Genomic DNA, 18,860 nt, shown 5'->3' with positions numbered 1-18,860 from the left:
GGAGAATGAAGGAACATTTTCAAAAGGGTCAGGTGACGCTTTTGTTGGATTGAGAAGTCAGCAACAAGGCCAGGCTGCAGTGGAAAAAAACGAAGGGGAAAAGTTCACAAAGAACAAAAGCAACAATGTGATGAAGAGGAGGGGGATTCTGCTGCGGCTAATTAGCCTGATACCAGTCCCGGAGCAGCAGGTTCTGGGAAGAATGGAAGCCTCCACAGAAGGAGGGGCCTCAGTGGCGGCGTGGAGTGGGAAGACAAACTGCTCCTCTGACAGCCAGAGGAGTCGAGGCCTGCTTGTGTCACTGCGTGTTGGCCGAGGTTGGTGTTTGGATGTTGGCAGAGCAACTCGAGTCCAAACTCTCCTGACTGGCTCGTGTGTTTCAAGTGTTGAAGTCCTCCTCGCCGTGAGTCGTCCCTCATCATGACAAAGTTATTGCTCCATAAAGTTCTCCACAGTCTGAGATTTGAGGATGAAGACGTCATCCTACTTTGTGGGGACCAATTTGTGATAAGACACTATCCTTCTGAGGACATTTGGCTGGACCCCACGAGGTTAACCCTGAATTTGAATAAGTGGGTGATTCTAACTGGGTTGGTTCAGAGTCCTGTGGTTTGGGTGGTTGGGTTCAGGGCGCGAGGCTGGGCATGAATGTCCTAACCAACACGGAGAGACACACACACACGGTGAGGCTTGGCCTTGGGGAGACTGTCACTGGCTGATCAGCCTTGAAGCACGGACGATCTTAGCGGGCTGCACGGAGACAACAGCGCAGCCAGGCCGGGGCTGCACCTGCGGAGGTCCTGCGCTGTTGGGAACTCTCGCTTCTTGTTAGCCACTACGTTGCTGTGTCTTTGATCAACTCAGCTGACTCCTAAGCTGGGCTTAGTGTGGCAGGGGTCTGGAAACTCTGGGGAGAGGGTGACCGCGGCGGGAGAGACGTGGCTGAGTCAATACGTATGACTGCAGGTGTGTGTGTGTGTCCAGCCGAGAGGGCGACATGTCAGAAGGGCCGCGGCTTCAGTCCCACAGAGACACTTGAGTGACGGCACGGGAGTCTCAGCTGAAACCCTGCTGGAAGATAAGTTGAGCTACTACTAACCTTTCAAATGTACGTGAGTATCAGACGTTATTTTTGGTAGCGTTCAGCAGGTGGCCAGTCATTCTGCCGTCTCCGCAGTAACAATGCTGACTGATGCTCATTTACTGTTGGACAGTGCGGCGCGGCTGACCACCGAGGACCAAAGAAACCCGACCTCCAGGCTCCAGGATGTGGTTAGGTTCGGATGTGAAAAGTGGGAGAATGGAAAAACATTTTTATTGTCGGTGAAAAGCGAGTTGCTGACGTGAAACTGCCGTTGAGCTTGTCAGAGGTCAGAGGTTGTCAGCAGCACCTTTTTCTTCTTCTTCTCCTCGAGCCAGCGACAAGGCCACGCTGCAGGGGACATGGAGCAGTGAAGTTCACACAGGACAAAAGGTTTGCCGTCGGACCGTCAGGTGTAGCTGACGGCGGCCGTCGTGCCGTCCGTGCCTCCACTACTCCAGTGATCCCTCCAAACATCCCAGCGCTCACGTCGCATTTCACCCTGGTCCACGTCTCTTCTACGCTGGGATCTGAGCAGCAACTTGACCGCGTGTCCACTTCCACGGTGAACAGTGAGACGTGCATGAATGACTTTCCGGATCAAAGTGAGGAGGTCGCTCGACAGCTGGTCATGTGACCTCCAGCTTGTGCCCCGGTGCAGAACTTCAAATGGACCAAGCGAACAAGCTGCCTGTTGTGTTACATAAGCCTGGCCTGATACTGTTTACATGTCCACATGTCTCTCCCGGTCACCGCGGCAACGGCGGCTAATCTGATGGCCCCCTGATGGTTTAATCGGGTGAGGTTTGGAGAGCCAGGGCCAAACTGCACTTCCCTGTTTACAGTTCGGAGAGAGCTGAGGAGATAAGAGCTCTGAGGGAGGTTCCCACTGCAGTCTTCAGCAGGGAGACTGGAGCGGTCACGTCGACAGGGAACCAGCTTCTGCCTCGTCTGAAACTACATGGAAATCATATAGTGACTCCAACAAAAACTGTCACACATTTCAATGACCTTAAACATCAGATAACGACAAAAACTTGTTTTGAAGGTTTGTTTTGTGTCCTGCCTGAGGACTGTATAGCTTTGCAGGGACCTTGACAAAACACTATCCTATGACTTTGTGGGGACATATGGCTGGACCCCAGAAGGTTTTGAAGGTTTGCTTTGCGTTGAAGGAGCCCGTTCAGCGCAGCCTTCAGCAGCATCCTCCCTGCTCTGCTCCGAGGCCAGATCTACCAGCTCAACATGGCCGAGTCCCTCAGCGGGAGGACCGTCCTGACAGAGTGGACTGTCTGGGACACTCGAGGCCAGGTCCCCACAGGGCTGTGTGGGCTCTCCCCCGTGGGTACCAGCTGCTGCACCTCCTGATTATGTTTGCAGATGATACCTCGCTGATCTGGAACAATACTCAACGATACGTTGAAGTAGCCATGCTAAAGCAGTGTAGTATTTCAATGTATTATTCCATACTCTGGGTGCACTTTCTGAAAGATTCAGCACTCAGGGACTTCAAACTTTGCATGAGTAGAATGTGGAGTTGTTTTTTTCCCCTTCAGACCCAGAAACATAATGGGGTCAAGATCCCCCCCACCCCAGTCCTTTCATCTCTACTGACCATAACATCCCCATAGGACATTGCAAACCTTGATCCTCACGCACACACCATATAAGGAGGGCGCGCACGGCCATCACTGTATATGAGCGGAACCATGTGACCAGAGGCAGGTTTCATCTGCTCCTGAGAGCCAGGGCTCACGTCACCAGCACATGTCCTGGTGTCGGAGGTGAGACATGTCTCTCACAGGTGTGAGAAAACGGCCAGGTCTCCATGTAACAAGTCAGCTGAAAGCCTGGCTGGGAAAACAGGTCCCACTCCAGGATGTACAGTCCGCCGAGCGTCACCATGGCGACGGGGAGGCTTGCCCTCGCCGGCAGTAATTTGCAGAGTTCCTGTCTGCCGGTGACACGTCCTTTCATTGACTGGCTGATTTGTGCCTGCTCTCCAGCCCCTGATCCTGCGAAGCTCCAGGCAGGTGGTGAGCGTGGTCACGGGTCGGCTTGTTCCTCGCTCTGACCAAAGTTTCACATGCTTTTCAGACCCAGCTCTGAACTAAAAACCTGCGACGCAGAAGTGACGCTCTTTAATATTCCATTTGTCGTGGAACCGTGTCTGGACTGGGATTTCATGTGTGTTGCCAGACTTGTTATCTGGGCCCTTGAGCCCAGCACCCCTCCCTCCCCCCTCCCTCCCTGCCCTCGCTGGGCGTCCCTCCCGACAAGGCTCCAATCACTGCTGCGGTCTCTACTCCATCCCTCTGGGGTCAGCCAGTTAAGGACTTTTTTTTTCTTTGCAAAGTGTTTTTTTTTCCCTCTTCCTCCATCCATCCCCTTTGTGTTCCAGCAGCAGAGAGTCCAGCCTGGTGCAGATGGAGCGCTTGTAGAGGCGGACAGGGAGTGAGCAGCAGTGAGGGAGAGAAGTGGAGGAAGCCATGCAGAAAGTGAGGAGCACCAGAGGAACATCTCACTGATCTGCCGTTGACTTTCCTGCAGGGTGCCGCCAGGACCAGACAGCAGGCGTAGAAGCTCAGCTGAAGGAAAAAAGGGGAGGAGGGTCAAGGTTGTGGAGGTTTGAGCAGAGGATGCTGAGAGGGACCCAGTGAAACAGCGGAACAAGCGGCTCGAGACCTCACGTGGAGACAGCGACTGGAGAAAGAGCTCAGCAAGGAACACAGAGCAGAGAAGGATGGCCAACTCGGGTCTCCAGCTGTTGGGCTACTTCTTGGCGTTGGGCGGCTGGATCGGCATCATCTCCACCACCGCGCTGCCTCAGTGGAAACAGTCGTCCTACGCCGGCGACGCCATCATCACCGCCGTGGGTCTGTACGAGGGCCTGTGGATGAGCTGCGCCTCTCAGAGCACGGGGCAGGTGCAGTGCAAGATCTTCGACTCCATGCTCTCGCTGGACAGTGAGTACGCTGCTTTCATCCTCGCGCCACCTGAGATCCAGACAGCTGACACACACACACACAACACTTTTGTCACTCAAACTGAACAGTTCCCAGTTCCAAAGTCAAGGCAGACTGAACATGGTGTCTCAGCTACAGTTACAAACACTTGAACAGAAGGATTTGGCAGCTCACAGCAAACACTTGGCTCACCAGGGTTGCTTGCGTCTTCCTGATATTCATCTCCACTCCGCTCAGTGGAAACTTGGCATACGACCCTGTGACCCCGGCTAGACGGATTTGATCGTGCTAATCGTTCATGTGAACTAGTGGTGTGCCGATGAGGTTTCATGAAACATGGCCCTCATTTTCAAAGACTCTTCTCTCTGATCTGAAAAGCAGCACACCTGACACCGTGGTCCTCAGTCCCCCACTAAAGTTCAGCTTCATTCCAGCCAACCTGACGGTCGATGAAACAGAGACCGCTCTGGTGGCTGAGATTTATAAAGCATAAGCAGCAGGCTAGTCTGCCAGGAGGCCCACTGGAGGAGCAGGTGTTCAGACACAGATCCAAGTGGACCAGGGGTTTGGAAACTATTTTTTCCCCAAAAAATAGAAAATGGGACCCAAGTCATAAAACCTACTTCCAAATTGAGGTTACATTGCATTGTCACCCTGCCCCCTCCCGACACACCATGTCAACGACTAACAACTTGCTGTGTAACAAACACAACTGCATAAACAAGCATCTGAGTCAAATAACAAACATAACTGTTGCCACGGTAACACTGTGAGATGCAGGGCTCCCTGGGCGACTTACCGCCAGATGACGGCGGTAAACTAATATGGCGACCGCGATGGCCAAAATACGGTTGTGAAAGGTTGGAGAATCTGTGACTTTGGATCATATTTGGTGAAGTTACCGGGCGGAAACACAATTGAATGTAAAGCAGAGAGATGACACCAGGAGTTGGGCCTCATACAGGCACTGGTGATACATTTAGGGAAACGGGGCGTCCTGCTGAGGAAACGGGGCGTCCTGCTCAGGAAACGGGGCGCCCGGTTTGGAGTGCTGGAGGGCGGCAGTTGCAGTTTAGAAGCCCTCTAGCTAGAAGCCTGCCTGGCTCACACTGGGTTCCTCACCGGGGTTGGAACCAGCAACTCCCACCTTCACAGTCATTGCAGCGACCCAGGGACCTGCCCCAGGGTCCTCACCCACTCCACTTTCATTCAAGCCCACGACAGTGTTGGCTTGTAAGCAAGCGCCGGAGGCTGAGCGTGGCAGCAGGAACGTGTTAGCTCTGACTTAAATTAGCCGGCGCGAGGACCCTCCTGTCATTTTTAATCCCAAGTATGAGCCAGAGACGGGTAATGAACGGCTCACAGATTAGATGAGTCTATTCATCCGCCGTCTCCTTCAATCATCCCGTGTGAGAGTCTAATGGAGGAGTACAGTGGGCGGCTCGGCGTTACACAATAGGCCTCCCGCTGCGGCACGCGGCTCCCGCTTTAAAACACTGGCTTCATATTTTCATGACCATCATGAGTCGCGCTCTCAAAACATTGTCTGTGTGATGCCGACCCAGATCGAGGCATGGCGGCAGCAGTCAGAGGAGCCTATTGTCTTCAGGCTTCTGGGAGTGTTGGGAGACGAACAAGGCTGTGTTGAGCCCAACAGCTGAGATATTCGGAGAATGTGCGGCGTCTTCCCCACACACCGCCATTGTTCCCCTGCTTCATTAGCACGTCCAGTGAAAACAGACTGGAGAGACAGAGGAGCCAACCCCGGCGCTCAGGTGCTTCAGCCAAGCTAAACTCAGGAGTCAGGAGGGTCAGTGCTAGCGCCCTGCTAGCATGCTAAGGCTCACAGCGGGAGCAGCATGTGATGGAAAACATAATTGCCCAGCAGACTGTGCGGCTTGCTCGCCGTCGACGGGTGGAGCTGGTACGGCTGGCCTGAGGCTTGGTCACGCGGCGGTCAGCGCTCGCTCAAGAACAAAGACAAGCAAAGAAACACCTAAAGAACAGAACTAAAGTTGGAACAAACTGACAGAAGTCATCGCAGCAGGTGGACTCAGCTTGATGCTGGTTAGCTGCTGGTGTGAGCCGTTACCTGAGGAGCTCAGGGAACAAGAGGACAAAATAAAAGCCCCGCCTGACAACACAGACAGCAGTAAAGAACAGAAGAGTCTCTCTGCTCACTGGCTGTGATTTCACTCTGTCGATCCATCGATGTGACATATCGAAGAGGCATTCGAGTTTTAGCTGACAGAAGAGCGTCTGGCTGTTTCTCTGGTGCATTTTCAAGCAGCCAATCTGTCCTCATGGTAGTTTGAAAGTGATGTTGAATCCAGGGAACCTTTGATCATGACACTGGTGGACTCTGAGTCTCTGGATCCCTGTTTCTTTGATGAGATGGAGTGGTCCTCATAGGTTCTCTGACGCGCTCCTCTGCCTTGGTTCACATCAACACATGCAGCTCTCCTGCTGCCAAGGTGACAACACTTGGATATTGGACGTATTGGCGGCGGCGGCGTCCTCTTCCGCGTCCCCATGAGCCTTCACTGATGGAGGACACACTCTCACAGGCAGCGCTAATGCTAGGAGCCTCCATCAGTTAGGGACCATCAACAAATTCTAAAGCCTCAAAGTCTGAGTGACATCTTCAATAAGTCCATGGAAAACAAGCATTTTAGGAGAGAGAGAGAACTGTGACAAGGTTTTTCACCACACAAGACAAAGGACTGACAGTTTGGATCATGATCTGGAGAATAGACTCTGACTCCATGGTCATTTCTTCACCTGATGGTTTCTCATGTTTCTCCAGCAGCATCTAGGAACTGTGTCCAGACTGCTCCATAGTTCAACTGTTCAGAGACATGAGACACAGCAGACAGACAGACAGACGGCTCCATTGAAGCCCTAAATAAAGCTGGCAGAGCAGCCTGTCAGACACCAGCGGCTTCTACCAGAGACCTGAAACATTGAGTTGCTCATCTCTGCACTGCAGAGTTCTCTCTTCTATTGATGCTGGAGACCAACTCCACTCCTGAGTTCCATCATCAAACAGAGAGACTGTAGTGTCCGACACATGGAGGAGAGGAACGTGGGTTCATCCTGATCATTATTGTTAGCGCCGACATGACAACATTTATTGCGATAACCTTCTCTGTCCATATGGCCCAGCCCTACTGTCTGTTGAGACGACCTGAGAGCTCTGTAGGTGGCGCTGTTGTTGGTCCAGTTGGTGGAGGGCAGGACTGTTCCATGAAACCTCATCCAGCTCGTGTGGATATTGATGCAGGGATTTTAGATTTTGCTCCTTGCAATGATGAGACATTGACTGGCAGCTGGGTCTTCCCACCCTGTGGCAGCCAAGGCCAATTGAAGTGAATGTATGTCTTACCATCAAGTTGAGTTTCATCCCGCACTCCTCACTCTGAACTTCCCTCGCAGCAACATCAGAACAGAAAGCGTCTCCAACGTTTGCACCAGATCCTGCATGGTTCAGCAGATGTGCAGAAGTTTGCCTTGAGAGTCTGTCACCGCGGAGAGCCACAATTGGATCAAGGGATTAGACTTTTACACTGTCAGATGTCTTCAGTCAGACTGGGCTGAGGATGGGCTGTGCTTCTGAGATGCAGCTTCTTATGAGGATGAGGGTCAGATTTCAGGACGCTGCTGAAGTTCATCATTTTTTAATTCAACGACTCAGGAAGCTTTGTCAAACAAAAAGTATTGGCTAAAGTCTATTGAATTGAATTGACTGAAGAAATGACCGGCGTCGAGCGGTTAAAGTTTAACCATCATCTTCATTGGAAAAACTTCTTTTTTTAAATAAGTAAATGTCCCAAAACTCCACGAGCTTCCTCAGATGTTGACATGGTTTTCACTGAGATGTTGACATGATGGTACGTGTTGACGTGGTCTAAAGATGTGGAACAACACCATATGAATGCAGAGACTTCAGTGATGTTATTGTCGACTGCAGGTCATCAGGTCAGTGTCAGCTCAGTCTGTCGAGTCAGTTTACTGTCCAGCAGGTGTCAGTGTTCAGTGACACAGTGTCAACACAGTGTGTTATTGCGTCTAAATGCTTCATGATGCCTCATTTATCCATCACTAGCCTCCAACCTTCTGTGTTCCGTGTCTCTTCTCTCTGGTGTCCAAACCTTCCCACCAAACTCCTCCACCTGAGCTGATGGTTCTAGTCTGAAACCCCAGCATCTTCAGCTCAGACGCTCGCACCTCTGCTCCCTGACTCAACCACAGCGAAGCTAGTCTTCTGAGCTTCAGTTTTCTGGAGCAGCAGGTGCGTGTGAGCGTCAGTCGCACACAAGCAATGGAGCAAGGTTTCCCAGAACCTTCCTCCAAGTCAGTTCACACATGAAAGACAGCGGCACATGACCCAGCACACACACACACACACACACACACACACACACACACACACACACACACACACACACACACACACACACACACACACACAGGAAGAGCTTGGGATCATTCACTCAAGAAGAACAAATGGTAATCCTCCACAAATATGTGGGAAATAGGTATCAACTCAAGTGGAGGAGGAGCAAGGTGAATCAGGACCAGCTGGAGACCAAAGCCCTCGGCCGGAGCTGGGAAAGTGTCGCTCATGTGAGCCGTGACTGGAGACTGGAGAGCAGCCGGGCCCACGTCTGCAGCCAGAGACAAAAGAGGTGTTTAGCTTCAGATGACTCTCGAGCTTCCATCATTTCCAAATCAAATGTCCCTCTGGAGAAGAATGGTCCCATTCTGCAGCAGACCCGTGGAGCCATGAATCAAACTTCAAACATCGGCCCACGGCTGACTTGTGTTTGGACCTTGGGTCTCTCTGGGAGTCGGACACCATGATTAATTACCTTCCCCTTCTAACGGACTTCTCACTTTGAAACGTCCCGCCCAGGCATTTCTCAGTGAAGTCACTGTTCCAAACACACTTTTTCTGTGCAGAGACCAGGGGAAGATATTGTGGTGTAGTTTTAGAGAAAGGTGACTTGAAAGTACTTCAGCTGTGTGAGTAACATCGGAGCTGCGATCCAAGCTCAGAAATGATGGTTATCTAACTCAGAAGTGCTCTTGAGAAGAAGTTTGAGGATTCCAGTACTGAGGCTCAACTGTCCAGGGCCATGGAAGAGGTGAAGAAGCGGCTGCAGGCAGGATGGAATCATTGGAGAAAAGTCTCAGGTGTGATGTGTGACAAAAGGATGAGAGGGAAAAGGTCCAGAAGGCTGGTGAGGCCAGCAACGTTGTATGGTCTGGAAACAGTGGCACTGAGGAGAAGACAGGAGGCAGAGCTGGAGGTAGCAGAGATGAAGATGCTGAGCTTCTCTCTGGGAGTGAGAGCAGGATGATGATAGGATCAGAGGGACAGCACATGTGCTCAGGTGTTTAGGAGACCAAGTCAGAGAGGCTGGATGGAGATGGTTTGGACATGGACAGAGGAGAGAGAGAGAGAGAGAGCCAGTACATTGGTAGATGAAGATGTCGAGATGTTGGAACTGCGAGGCAGAAGGTGGAGAGGAAGGCCACAGAGGAGATTGATGGAGGTGGTGAAGGAGGACATGAGGTTTGGAGGTTGAGATGGAGGAAGATGATCTACTGAAGGGAGAAGCCCAAAGAGGAAGACAAAGAGTTTGCATTGCTGCACTGGTGTTCTGAGAACACTCTGGTATGAAGGCATCTAAAAGCCTTCACAGAGTGGAAGTGAAGCTGTTGACCTCTTAGTCGATCTTGTGCCAAAGCTGCTTTGTTCCGCAGCGCAGCAGAGGCGAGGGTCACCTTTCCTTATCTAACAGGAGGCATCATGGGAGCTGCTCACGCCGGTCTCCTCGCCTCCCCTGGGTTGGTTCTGACATGGTGTTGGAGTCTAAAACTGGCGTGAAACGAAAATTGAAATGATACAAATAAAGCTTTTACGGGTGTGTGTGCCTATTTGGTCATTAACACCTGGAAAACAGTGGAGATGCTGTGGGTGGAGGCGTCTTCTCTGCGAGCTGTGGAACAACACGAAGCGCTCCATCTTTGGAGCGTTGGTGCTTTCTGCTCGTGGTGCGGTTCAAACGCCCGTGTTAGTGAGTTCAGTCCACATGAGCCATCCTGACAGTGTTTTCCTTTTTGGTTTTCAGCACAAAATCCACTGCACGAAAAACGACTTGTTTTTTGGAATTTGTTTCTGAAACGAACCATGAAAAATGAGGCATTATTTTCTTTTATTTGTATCATCATACACACACCCCGACGGTTGCTACCCTTGCCTTCTCTCTTTCTTCTGCTCCTGCTGATGTGGGACCAGGTCGTGGAGGCAGCAGTCTCAGCAGGCCACCCAGGAGACGTCGTCCCTCCAACTGTCTTCCCCGCGGGCCTCTTCCACACCCGGAACACGCCTCCAGGGAGGCGACCGGGAGGCATTCGGAGCAGATGCCCGAGTCACCGCCGCTGACTCCTCTCTATCTATTTTTTCCACTTTTTAAAACATCACATTGCCGTTTACAAGAACCACGTTGGGAAAGTTTCCCTTCTTAGTTTCCTCTCAAGCAAGACGAAGAGACACTCCCCAGCAAGCCCGGGCCCCGCCCCCTCGTCCGTGTGCAGAGCCTTTGTTGGAGGCAGCTCGGCCTGAGGATCGTGGGGACAGCTCCACAAACACAATCCTGCTTTGTGGCGGACACTGTTCCCACTGTGTGACACATGTGAAGCGGCGCCTCCTACTGCCACTGTGAGATACTGTGACCTGTGTGTTCCTTCTGTGGCCGTGCCACCCACCTCACTGGTGAACGTCTGTGAGTTTAGGGTGGCACTGCTGTGTGCCTGCGCTCCGCTCATTGTGCATGGTGTTGATGCTGGAAAGCACAAGAGCTGAACTTGTCTTGGGACAGAGCTCAGCTGCTGCTGACTTTCAGTGGAGGGAGGAAGCAGAGACTGACCAGAGAAACAAGCTGATATTTCAGCCACAGCTGCGCTCATCTCAGGCTTGTAACGTCCGTAACTTGGCCTGCAGCTTTTAGAGATGGTGGTGTGTGTGTGTGCCACTTGGAAAGAGAGCGGAGCGTTTAGTAGCATTTCTTGTGAGTGTGGCGAACAGAAATGCATTTCAAAAAATCACAACTTTTTTTAATGTTGATGCAGCAGTAACGTTCTCTTTCAAATCACTGGAGCACTTTGTTCTCGTGTTGGTTTGCATCTGTCAGTGTAGCACTTTGTGAACAGAGCTCTAAAAAGTGCTACACAAACAAAGCTTTACTGATCCTAGTAAGGTGGAGGGGAGAACTTGCATGTGTGGCTGGGTCACAAGGGTCACTCCACACTCGCGTGGCAAGACTCCAGGTGGGACTGGACCAATCACACTTCTGTGTTTCTCCACACAAACTGTCCACTAGGGATGGGTGGGTGAGGATGAGCTAGATGAGGCTTCATGACACTGGAGTGAAGGATTGAAGAGGGTACATGACTCAGTCGTGAAGGGTAGATGAGGCTTCATGACTCAGTAGTGAAGGGTAGATGAGGCTTCATGACTCAGTAGTGAAGGGTAGATGAGGCTTCATGACACAGTAGTGAAGGGTAGATGAGGCTTCATGACACTGGAGTGAAAGGGAGATGAGGCTTCATGACTCAGTAGTGAAGGATTGAAGAGGGTACCTGACTCAGTCGTGAAGGGTAGATGAGGCTTCATGACTCAGTAGTGAAGGGTAGATGAGGCTTCATGACACTGGAGTGAAGGATTGAAGAGGGTACATGACTCAGTCGTGAAGGGTAGATGAGGCTTCATGACTCAGTAGTGAAGGGTAGATGAGGCTTCATGACACTGGAGTGAAAGGGAGATGAGGCTTCATGACTCAGTAGTGAAGGATTGAAGAGGGTAACTGACACAGTAGGGAAGGGTAGATGAGGCTTCATGACACAGTGCTGAGGGGTCGATGAGGCTTCATGACAGTGGTGAAGGGTAGAAGAGGCTTCATGACTCAGTAGTGAAGGATTGATGAGGCTTCATGACACTGGAGTGAAAGGGAGATGAGGCTTCATGACTCAGTAGTGAAGGATTGATGAGGCTTCATGACACTGGAGTGAAAGGGAGATGAGGCTTCATGACTCAGTAGTGAAGGATTGATGAGGCTTCATGACACTGGAGTGAAAGGGAGATGAGGCTTCATGACTCAGTAGTGAAGGATTGAAGAGGGTACATGACTCAGTAGTGAATGATAGGTGAGGCTTCATAACTCAGTATTGAAGGATAGGTGAAGCTTCATGACACACTTCAGGTCAGGTCCAGCGTCTCTGTCTGCACGGCTCCTTTCTCGAGAGCATGTCTCTCACTCGCTGAGCAACAGTGACCACGACGGCTCTTCTTGTGTGTTGATGCTGGTCTCCTTCTCTGCAGTCCACATCCAGACCTGCCGCGCTCTCATGGTCATATCAGTGCTGCTGGGCTTCATCGGCATCATCGTCAGCGTTGTGGGCATGAAGTGCACCAAAGTGGGCGACAACAACCCGACCACCAAGACCCGCATCGCGGTGACGGGAGGGGCCCTCTTCCTCCTGGCAGGTGAGGCCTCACGTCTTCTTCAGCCTGACAGGTGTGTGAGCAGGAGTTTCAGAAGAACGTCTCTGCCGCAGGTCTGTGCACGCTGGTGTCCGTCTCCTGGTACGCCACCCAGGTGTCCTACCAGTTCTTCAACCCAAACACGCCTCCCAATGCCCGGTATGTACATGAAGCTTCTCACTTCAGTTGCTGTGACTCCTGCCTTGGTCGGCCGCTGCTTGTGGGTGTCGCTCTGACTCAGATTGTTGAGGTTCATTTAGATACCTGAGGATTTGTTCTGGAACAAAAAGCTGTCAGTGAGGCGACAGTGACAATGTTGGATGCTGCGTCAACATATTCAGTGTTTTCATGTGAACATGTTCATGATGAACTACATTTATAGTGGTTGTTAATCCTTAAAGAAAACTTTATTTTAATGTGTACATAAATAAAGAATAAACCAGTCACTCATCCTTGCATTCTTAAGGGAGCTACGGTTAGGTGTAGTCACATACATATCGGTATCGGTATGGCCGATACCAGCCTGAACATGACGCAGTGTCGGATGGTAAAGGAACTCGAGCATCCCTCCTCCACGTGTCCTCACTGGCTCACTGCTCTGTCGCAGGTATGAGTTTGGCTCCGCCCTCTTCGTGGGCTGGGCCGCGGCCAGCCTGACCGTCCTGGGCGGCTCCTTGCTCTGCTGCTCCTGCTCCAAAGACGAGATGAGAGGGCAGCAGTACTACCGCCAATCACAGCCCTCCACATCCAGGGAGTACGTGTAACCCCGCCCCCTCCTGCAGCAGCAGCTTCCCACACTCAGAGCGGAGGACACGCTTGACACTGCCTCACATGCCGCGTAGATGGATGACATGTTGAGGTCTGGGGGGAGGGGCTTAGTCGGGTCTTTGGTTTTTAACAAACTTTAACCTCTGTGATGCATGTTATCACACTACACCTCCACCTAGCTATAGCGGCGTATCAAGTCAGTATCTAGATCCAGTACAGTAGCTGTTCACTGGAGGGTTTTGACCATTCAACCACAGCCACATGCAGGACAGTGGTGATGGCTGGAGGAGGCGCCATGGAACACTGTTGCAGGGTGGATGAGGCAGTGCCCTAACTCTCCACCAGATGGAGCTCTTGGTTTAGAAATGATGTGAGGCTTCACTGCATGAGTGGTTCAAGTCCAAACATCATACAGCTGACAGTGCCACCTGGTGGCTTCTGAGAATCAGGACACTGTGTCATGAAGCCTCATCCACACTTCACTACTGTGTCATGAGGCTTCATCCACACTTCACTACTATGTCATGAGGCCTCATCTACCCTTCACTACTGTGTCATGAAGCCTCACCTGCCCTTCAATACTGTATCATGAAGCCTCATCTGCCCTTCACTACTGAGTCATGAGGCCTCATCAATCTTTCACTACTGAGTCATGAGGCCTCATCAATCTTTCACTACTGAGTCACGAGGCCTCATCTAGCCTTCACTACTGAGTCATGAAGCCTCATCTGCCCTTCACTAAATAGTCATGACGCCTCACCTGCCCTTCACTACTGAGTCATGAAGCCTCATCTGCCCTTCACTAAATAGTCATGAAGCCTCACCTGCCCTTCACTACTGAGTCATGAAGCCTCATCTACCCTTCACTACTGAGTCATGAAGCCTCATCTACCCTTCAACAGTGTCATGAAGCCTCATCTACCCCTCTCTACTGAGTCATGAAGCCTCCCACCACGCAAGAACACACACATTCTCATTCTCAAGTTACGCCAACAGTTAGTTCCAGTTAGTTTACAAAACAGCCTCCAGACCTTCAGTCTGTCATCCATCCGTTTCACCTCCAGACACAGGAGCAGATGAAACCTGCTCCAAAGCTTTTAAGATCAACTCCATCCTCACCATTGTAAACACGAGGTGGTGTTGTGTCCTTACATGCATACATGGCGTCTGAGGTCAGAGGTCAGGGTACTTCACACAGTGACTACCTGCCTGTCCTGCGCCTCTCGGTTGGAGCTGCCTTTTGTTTTTGGTGTGGGAACTTACTCCACTTGTGCCACCAAGATGGAGCTGAGCAGTTTTTATTAAAGAAAGTCACTTGAAGACAGAGTAATTCCGTCCCAAACACCTGCGGCCTGACGGACCCCCCACCTGATCTAGGCGCTGTGAAGGATCTCCTCTGCTCGGCTCTCAGAGGTTGTTGGTGCTCACAGGATCCTTCTGAGTGAAAACACTGGCGTGGCAGAAGTGGAATAGTCGCTAGTCGCTACTACAATACTGCTATATGTTTCTGGCAGCACGCTTCACTAACTGTGTCGTCGCTTGCTTCAATCTTTCCGTAGCTCATACCAATATGGCTGCCACTCTCATTGGACGCCAGGGTTTAGCTCAGAGCAGCCCAACCCGCGGCTCCCGGGCCACATGCAGATCTTCACCAAATGACCTGCGGTTTTGGTCAAGTTGCTGTTGAGATGATGGTTTAGACAGGAAATAAGAGGGAGAAGTCAGAGCTATTCCAGCGAGATGTCACAATATTGCTCAAAGACTTTGACTTGTGTTTCACTTTGAAACATAAACAATAAACCTCGGCGCACGTGCTCCAAGTCTGAGGGGTAAAAATAATATAAAAGTAACAAATATAGAAGTCAAATCAATGGCGCACACATTTCCAAAATGGAGGGATGTGAAAAACACATGCAGAAGAGACGTACGCCGGAGGTGAACCAGCAACACACAGGGATGAGCTTTAACCGCTACACTGAGTCAGGTGAGCAGCTGCTCAGGTGAGCTAATGTCAGGCGCAGCTGAAGATGAAGCGTCTCCCACAGCCAGGATCTCGTTCACTGTCGATTGTTCCATCCACAAGAAGCATGTTTCACACAGGGAGTGAGGAGACGCGTGACCCCGGGTCTGAACCCCTGCCCTCGTGCGCTCCCTCGCTAACACGTGAAGTGGCCGCTGCATGCTAACGTCATGCTAACGTAGCAATGTTCTCCACCTCTGTCGTGTCTTCTGACTCTTTTCTTCTCCGACTCTCTTCTTCTCTCCTTTAATTCAGGGCAGAGTTGTTGAGCGAAACTAGTTTCCATGACTGATCATCTTTAACACACGAGACCCGCCCACCTGTCTGCCCGCCATTTTCTTCTCGCCAGTCTATTTCCTCTCTTCTTCTTCTTCTTCTTCTGTCTCCCTTCCACGGGCTGTAAACACACTCTGCCAAAATCCAATCACCAGTTGGGAAGAGAACTACCAACATGTGTCGACACACACATATATAGATATAGATATAGATATGTTCACAGCAGACTTCAATGTAACTGTGTTTTTTCAAGTTCATTACTGTTGACTGAAACTGTGTTTTTTTTTCCTCTTGAATTTCAGAGCAAATGTTAAAAGTTCCCCACCAGAGAAAAGGGAGCAGTACTTGTAGTTTGGGAGTCTTCTGGCCTTAACCATGGTGAAGATTCTGTCAGCAAACATACTTATTCCAAACTAAGTTGTGAACGCAGGCAACTGTTGACTGAGCTTGTGGGGCTTTAAAAACAAGGTTGTGTTGGTGGTGAGTTCCATTCAGGGTTTGTGTTGAGTAACTCGAGTGTGTAAACCAGCAGCTGCATGTGTAATGTTCTCCTGCTTCGTAACCTCCTGGAGTCACATCTGTGTCACGTCGACATCCGTTGGCATGAAATGTGGTTTTGAGACGCCGGTATGATTTCACTCTGTCTGTGTACGTGTGTGTGTGTGTGTGTGTTGTCTGCTGTTCTGTACTAAGAAACACACCTGGTGAGTGTCAAACGCCTATTGACCACCGGGTTTCCAGTCGCTAACCTGTCCATGTGATGCCGCCTCTTTCTTTTAGAATAAAGTAAGAATAGAAACCTGGGCTCCGGTTGTTGGTGTTCACTCCTGTGATGACTGAATCTTTAAAATTCATTTTCAAAAAATATAGTTTTTGAAAATTTGGGATGAATTCATCTCACTGAATCACAGTTGAATGGTATCAGAATATTTGCCACATTTTTCAGTGTGAATGAATGTGGTACATGACTGAATCCAATGATGGAGCCACACAGACATTTAAACAGCAGAATATTGTTGATTCTGCATCAGTTTGACAACAGCACAATAAATCACCATGGTGGCTCTATTCAAGTCTTTATATCACCTGAGTTCAACTGACGCTCTTTTAGTGTCTGGAGAATATTTGTATCAGAATCTCAAGTCCATCCAGAGTGGTGGAAACCCTGGACATTGTGGAGTGAAAAACCTCCCTGAAGCAAATTTAAATTAAATTAAATTATTAATGTTAATAATGTTGTCATTAATTAATCGTAATTAACGTGTTAAAGTCCCACCGCTAGTTTAAATGAAATGCAATGATGAAAGCCTCAGTCATCTGTACGGCATCGGTCCGCTGTGATCACTGACTTTCAGCTGTGAACCACTCGGTGCCCGTGAGGTGAAAGATTCTGTTCGACACCTGAAGGAACAGAAGCAGGTGCTGCGACATCCCTCCGCCATATTTGCTGCGTATGACACAAAATGCACCTCCTACATTTGGTTGGTGTTGTGAGTGTTTTGCCACAGGTGAAGAAAAGGGCTAAAAATAGGTGAAAGGAAAGTTGAGAGCCTGTTTCCTGAGGAGCTGCCTGAGAGTGTCACGCTGTCAAAGAAAGAGAAAGTGCGAGGTCTGCACCCTGTTGCTCGGTAATTGCAAGGAAGGAATTCCTCTTCTGCTCCGCCAGGTTTGGCTTCCACAAGCAGACTGCAGTTTCAGAGGCGAACAGAAGCCTTTCCTAGTCGTGTCACCATCGAGAGCCGGGATCCAAACCCGCTGTCCTGGATGATGGGTCCCAAACGAGCCGGAGCCGTTCAGCAGGAGTGATCTGTGCGACAGCGTCAGGTGGGGTGGGTCCACAGATATGTGAAGTCTCACACACACTGGGTGTCACGGTCTGTGGAGGGGCCTGGCTCTCACAGAAGCTGCTCCAGCAACTCTAGCTTTGGCCTCGGAAGAGCATCCACCCAAACACCAGTGCAGAAAACCCTCACAGACAGGTGGCGTCCTCATCTCTCTGGACGCCCCTCAAGTTCCTCGCCATGTTGTGGTGTGCACTTCCGAAACATGGAGTCCTCTGGATGTGCAGCTTGAGTCTGGATTCAACGTTGTCTTTTAAATTAATGAACGATTATGAGTCTTTTATATATTCAAGTTTCTTATTTTTGAACTTCTTGAGGCAATGAATGAGTGTCAGAGGTCAGATATTTTGGGCCGTTGCTTCTGTTGCAGGGATGGAAGCAGGTTGAGAGACAGGGCTCCTGCGGGAAGCTCGGGAGCCTGCGGTCGGTTTGAATTTGTCAGATATCAATGTCGTCCAGGTGTCAGAGCAAAGCCAGAGCACGCTCCGAAGCCTGGCCGAGGTGTGTGGCTGCGGAGCGACGGTCCAGCAGAAGCGGATGGAAACAAGCCGGGGATTGTGTGACACTCGGTGGAGTAAAGCCTCAACTGCATTTCTCTTGGTTGAGCCATTCACGCCCCGCGTGTGTGTCTGTGTGTGTGTGTATATGAACTAATGTATATAAACTAAATAATATATATATATATATATATATATATATATATATATATGTATAAATAAAAGCAAATAATGAACTGAGCAAAAGGTCGCGGTACCATTATCCTCATAATGTGTTCTAGTCAATAACGTTTTATTCACTTACTAGTGTTTATTGATATGTGATGCAATCTCACTTCGAACAGCATCAATCTCATTTCAGCTTCTTTCTATTCCTTGTTTATGTATTTGTACTGTATTGTTGGACGAAAGCATTTGCACCTGAATGTGTTGCACATGTTTGGTGTCAGCAGCGCTACTGTCCATATAAGCGGCCTCTTCTTCCCTCCCACCCTCTGACGGTCACGTCCCTGGTGTCTAGCGCAGCTGCTGTGTCCCATGCGGGGCCTTTAGTTCTATTCACTTTCTGTTGTCATTCCGGAGGGCGAGCCGTGGCAGATGAGAGTGGACAGCCTCGGGGTACACACAGGGCGGCGCGGTGAGATTAACTTGGCGGCGCAGGAAACACCAGAGTGGGAGCGTGAAGGCCGCGCAGGAGGGTCTGGGTGAGGTGAGAGGGGCCCGCTGAGGATGTTTTCAGTCGCCGCGTTACTCTTGCCACCTCCACCTGCACCTGACAGAAGAAGATCAACGTCTCTTGCTGAGCATCTTCCACTGACACAGGCAGCCACGCATCTACACCCATCACTGTTTGGCCTCATTCT

The 18,860-nt window shown here is 50.4% G+C and overlaps 1 protein-coding gene across 2 annotated transcripts; it reads left to right on the top strand.

Moving 5' to 3' along the window:
- The first annotated feature begins 3,404 nt into the window (after positions 1-3,404).
- cldn19 (claudin 19) lies at positions 3,405-18,212 on the top strand. 2 transcript variants are annotated; one of them, XM_053867078.1, is made up of 5 exons: positions 3,405-4,047; positions 12,434-12,598; positions 12,670-12,754; positions 13,203-13,349; positions 15,639-18,212. In XM_053867078.1, exons 1-5 carry the CDS (start codon positions 3,825-3,827, stop codon positions 15,673-15,675), a joined length of 657 nt encoding a protein of 218 aa, XP_053723053.1. In that variant the 5' UTR covers positions 3,405-3,824; the 3' UTR covers positions 15,676-18,212. The 2 variants fall into 2 exon arrangements, with proteins under 2 accessions (XP_053723053.1, XP_053723052.1); XM_053867077.1 differs by having other exon boundaries at positions 3,408-4,047; positions 15,962-18,212.
- Positions 18,213-18,860: the final 648 nt, after the last annotated feature.

Source organism: Synchiropus splendidus, chromosome 6 (assembly GCF_027744825.2).
Source record: "Synchiropus splendidus isolate RoL2022-P1 chromosome 6, RoL_Sspl_1.0, whole genome shotgun sequence".
Taxonomy (NCBI): domain Eukaryota; kingdom Metazoa; phylum Chordata; class Actinopteri; order Syngnathiformes; family Callionymidae; genus Synchiropus; species Synchiropus splendidus.
The sequence above is the reverse complement of the archived record's forward strand: the minus strand, read 5'-3'. Positions and strand labels throughout refer to the sequence as shown.

Coding starts and splice junctions, on each gene's coding strand:
- cldn19 (XM_053867077.1), top strand. CDS start 3,825: ATGGCCAACTCGGGTCTCCAGCTGTTGGGCTACTTCTTGGCGTTGGGC. Junction 12,599..12,669: donor GGCCCTCTTCCTCCTGGCAG/GTGAGGCCTCAC, acceptor TCTCTGCCGCAG/GTCTGTGCACGCTGGTGTCC. Junction 13,350..15,961: donor CAGCCCTCCACATCCAGGGA/GTACGTGTAACC, acceptor CTTGAATTTCAG/AGCAAATGTTAAAAGTTCCC.